Below are 4,771 nucleotides of genomic sequence, written 5' to 3' on the forward strand. Positions count from 1 at the left end.
ATGCCTAATATGGTAGATTATTAGTCTGGATAATATGAAAATTTTAACTGTTACTTTGGGGGGGAAGTTCTCATAGAAGTAATTGCCTCTCTTGTGGAAGATGGTGTGGTGAAATACATTCATAATGGAGAAATTTAATTATAACAATGGTTAGGATCATGAGAGACAGAAAAATAGAACACCCATTTTTGGTCATCCTTTGCAGCAAATGATTAGCTTGACAGGGGCCAGGTTTCCATCAAAAAGAAAAAGGAGGGGGCCAGGTTTGATATTTTCTTTTGTGCATCTGAAGGTAAAATTCGTATGCTGTTTCAGCCCTAGTCTATGGTGCCCGGGAACTTGAGGTTGGAAATCCAAAGAGCTTGGCAAAGAAATCTTGGCCACAAAAGGAACATACGAAGTATAATATTCAATATTACTATGTGCATTCAAACGCCTTTCTAATGCAAAGTGTCCACCCATCCCTGATGATTTGAACTATGATTTCATTATTTCTTTTACTATTTTGTTTTGTTTTTGGTTTTTGGTAGGTAGGCTATAGGTAAAGATCTCCAGCAGATTGTTTCTAAGATTTAACATGGATATTTGAAATCTTTGTGTCTACATAGAACTGAAACCTTCGATGATAAACAATGGAGTCATTGGTGACTGGCACAATTACACATGCACCGCCATCATCAGCACTATAGGATTCATGCAGTTCATGCAAGCTTTTCTCCGTTAGTGGTATTCCCACTTGCATTTAGATTGATGTACCATTCTGCAGAATTACAAAACTGAAATAGTACTACCTACCATCTGGAAACGTGATGGTTAGATTATTCAGAGAACAGTTTCCGTCCATATTTGATCGTGAATCTCCTTCAGTTGCAATTCTAACAGTGAAGAAACCAGGCTGTTTAGGATCTGGAAAGGCCGAACTTTCTCTAGTGAGCATAGCAACCACATCTGACATGGTGGGTCGGTCAGCGGCGTTCTCTTGCACACACATTAGTGCCACATGAATGCATCTTGATATCTCATGTCTGGGAGACTCATCAGCTAATGATGGATCGATAAGCTCCAACCACTTACCCTCTTTCCATAACTCCCATGCCTGAAAGAATTCCACTAATTAGCTGATGAGAGAACAACTTGATGTTTTTGAGAAAGGAAAACAAATAGATGTTGCTCTTTATTGGCTTGGATACTTACAAATCCTAGGAGGTTAATAGAGTTGCCATATTGATGAAAGCCGGCGTTTCTTTTTCCACTTACAATCTCTAAAAGCAAGACTCCAAAGCTAAAGACATCAGACTTGATAGAGAAAAGACCCTCTGCAGCATACTCTGGAGACATGTAGCCGCTGAAAAGCATAATTAAGCCATTTATATACCTGCTGTCAGTGACAACATTGAAACCCTACTGCATTATGTGTTCGTATATAAAACTGGAATGTACTTACTATGTGCCGACTATTCTGTTTGTGTTTGCTTGGGTTTCATTTGAGCCAAAAATTCTAGCCAAGCCAAAATCAGATATTTTAGGGTTCATATCGGCATCCAAGAGAATGTTGCTGGCTTTCAGATCCCTATGGATGATTCGCAACCTAGAATGCTTGTGAAGATACAGAAGGCCTTGAGCAATCCCTTCGATGATGTGCAAGCGCCTGCCCCAGTCCAATAGTGCTCCTCTGGCCGCATCTACGCAAATTTCAGAAGACATGATTTAGAACGCTCATATATTACCGAGAGAGGAATACAGAAAATATAACATAAGGAAGTTACTAGTGATAACAAACCAAACAGGAAGAAGTCCAAGCTTTTGTTTGGCATGTATTCATATATCAATATCTTCTCTTGATCTCCTTGAATGCAGCAACCCAAAAGCCTTACTAAATTTCTATGCTGAAGCTTAGCTATAAGAAGAACTTCATTCTTAAACTCCGCCAGCCCCTGTCCTGAGTGTGCAGCTAGCCTTTTTACTGCTATCTCATGTCCCTCTGGCAATTGGCCCTGAAATAAGGCATGGCTTAACTAGATAGATATAGATATTGACAGAGCTTGTTTTTATCTTTCAAGGCTAAGAGGACAACACTAAAAAAACACCTAGAGACAGTTATGGTTTTTACCAATTGCATTGACGCAAACCAGTGATACAACAGGTCCCGAGTTCAAAATAAGCTTAATTTTAAACAGGGATGTGTATATTTACCTACTTCTGTTGACTGACTTTGTTCATCCTTAATCAGGATGAAGACTGAAGACTAGGAAATTCTTGTCGATCCTACATGGATGATGCAAATAATGGTAGAAAGCAAGATAATAAAAAAAAGGTTCAGTGATGGGGAAAATATTTGGTCTTTAGGAATTCCTAGTTTCTGATGGTAATGAGACTGGTTCATGAATCTTACCTTATACACTGGTCCAAACCCGCCCTCTCCAAGTTTATGGTCAGCTGAGAAGTTGTTCGTGGCATCTGCTATGTGAGAGAAATGGAACAACGAGAACTCTGGACCACCCTTGTCCTCACTTTCCCCAAGCTTAATTGCTATGTCATTGCTTACTGTGAATAAAGATTGCTCCTCATACGGTCTCTTGATTCCTAATTTGTACACCCAAAAATGTTTTTTCTTTTTTTAGCTATATGTGCCTAAGTATTGTAACCCATAATTTTGTGCAAACTTTTACCTCTTCGTCGTCTTTTTATCCGCAGAAAACTAACCAGCAAGCATAAAATGAACAATGTGAAAGATGCCGTCACCGTGACCATAATCAAGGGAAGCCTCTTTTTCCCTGCATTTTTTTTTGGGTACGACTGCCCTGCATTTGAAAGAAAGACTATTTTATCTTCTTATATCATTTATTTCAATAATGTTTAAAATCTAACGGAGCTTGAATTAGCTACCATAAATGATCAATCTATAATAACATTCTATTTTGAAGTGAAAAATTTGATCTAAAGCCTATCGTTCAAGTGAATCTTGTGCTACTTCATGCGTCCATGTCCAAGCAAACCCTGAAGATCTAGTTCAGTGACATCTAATTTATAATTTAAAGCATTAGCCATTTGCTTTATACCTCCAGATGCTAACTCGGAAGCGGCAAGGCGAAGATAAAGAGTTCCTGACTCAGTGCCCACGTAATTTTCCTGCAAATTTTTAAGATCCCCGTACCACAAGTTACAGCCTTCGGAAAAAGTATACGCGTTACATGAGCAGTTATTCAAACAGGCCATTTTACATTCTTCAGGCTCTCCAATATCCAAATTAACTGCATCTAGGGGAAACCTCATATGGGCCTTGTTAAGAAACGCATCCTTCTCTCCTCCAATCTTGTTGCATTGCAAGCTGGTCTTTCTGAGGCACCCGTGGCTCCAATATCCATTGTTCCACTCTGGCAAAGACGCTGGTTCAAACCCCTCCAAGCATTGACAGGAGGCCAGGCTATTCTCATTGCAGACTCCAAAAGCGCCGCATAGGTTGCGCACATCACACTGTGGTTTTGGCTGAGCCCAAAACAGGATCCATTCTTGATATTTGTCCATCCATGTCGTTTGCTGGATTTTCCCTGAACTATCCATTACAAGCCTTGAAAGGATGGAATCAGTTTTCACATGGTATGTGAAATATGATTCATCACCGTTGGTAACAAATTCAAAACTGTAGATGTAATCTTGTGTCATCTCTGGAACAAGGCTGAATATCCGGCCGTTCCAAACCCCACTTGTCCAGTAGGTAGTCTCCTTCTGCCAGATAAAGATTTGTGTCGAGCCATTGGGATCGACCCCAAGAGAAAAATCCCCACGGGCAGGGTCATCGTCGCTTCTCCATGAGGTCAGCAACCGGGATATACCACCCCATCGACCAAGCTTCATGCCAGGGAGGAAAGTGTCGGTAGGAGAATCAAAACTCTGCCAGAAGATCCGTGATAAATTATTGGCGTCCCTCAGAACAAGATTACCTGAATCCAAGATGGCGAGTGCCGTGTTATTTGTTCCGGAACCAGAAGCTACTGTCGTTGAACTCCCTCTGCCATCGACGATCATCAGATCCCCGTCATCGCTGAACTTAAGCAAACCAGAGGTATCGGCAATCGGACTGTCTCTATTTGCAGTCCATACTATAGTCTGTTGTGGAATCTGGTGATACCATATGCCAAGATAGCGGTTGCTCGAATTGTTGGGGCTGAAGAAGCCGAGTTCGAAGGTGTTGTTGGCAGAAACAAGTGTCTGTCCATCACTGATGGATTGGGTTGGCAGTAGAGTATCTGTCGAGTGAGAGAATTCAGTTGAAAAGACGGATATAAACATGAGAAAAACAAGCATGGAGCAGCTTCTTTTGCAGGCCATGATTGGATAAACGAAGGCGGGGTTCTGATACGAAGAGCAAGATATGTCTCTCACAGAAGATGGCCGGATGAATTGGGTTAGTGAATTTCCAGGAAGAAGGCAGTGTGCACGCGCTATCTTGGTCCCGGTCAATGCTGTCCCACAAAAGCCTTGAATGTAGCATGTCTAGAACTCGAGCGTGGCAAAAAAGTCAGACCCGGACAGCTTTGAATGTAGAACGTGTAAAATTATTGAGATGGCTTTTGATATTGACTGAAATCTTGATGACGTCGATGAAGACGATGAGACCATTATGGTTGGCGGCACCTACTGATCCCATGTTATGGTAATCTTAAAGTACTCCTGTTTTTAAAATAGCCGTCCAATCTCAGGATATTAAATTAGTCTTTGAGGACGAATTTCTAAAATCATTGGAAGACTGTGATATCGGACATCACATCCT

At 41.1% G+C, this 4,771-nt stretch overlaps 1 protein-coding gene across 2 annotated transcripts; it reads right to left on the minus strand.

Moving 5' to 3' along the window:
* Positions 1 to 593: 593 nt before the first annotated feature.
* On the minus strand, positions 594 to 4,364 carry LOC105050009 (G-type lectin S-receptor-like serine/threonine-protein kinase At4g27290). Of its 2 annotated transcripts, none has more exons than XM_019851804.3 (7): positions 3,060 to 4,364; positions 2,670 to 2,801; positions 2,393 to 2,583; positions 1,781 to 1,994; positions 1,445 to 1,682; positions 1,195 to 1,345; positions 594 to 1,096 (listed from the first exon to the last, which is right to left on the minus strand). In XM_019851804.3, exons 1-7 carry the CDS (start codon positions 4,327 to 4,329, stop codon positions 788 to 790), a joined length of 2,505 nt encoding a protein of 834 aa, XP_019707363.1. In that variant the 5' UTR covers positions 4,330 to 4,364; the 3' UTR covers positions 594 to 787. The 2 variants fall into 2 exon arrangements, with proteins under 2 accessions (XP_019707363.1, XP_073108462.1); XM_073252361.1 differs by having other exon boundaries at positions 2,997 to 4,364.
* Positions 4,365 to 4,771: the final 407 nt, after the last annotated feature.

This window comes from Elaeis guineensis, chromosome 2 (assembly GCF_000442705.2).
Source record: "Elaeis guineensis isolate ETL-2024a chromosome 2, EG11, whole genome shotgun sequence".
NCBI lineage: Eukaryota > Viridiplantae > Streptophyta > Magnoliopsida > Arecales > Arecaceae > Elaeis > Elaeis guineensis.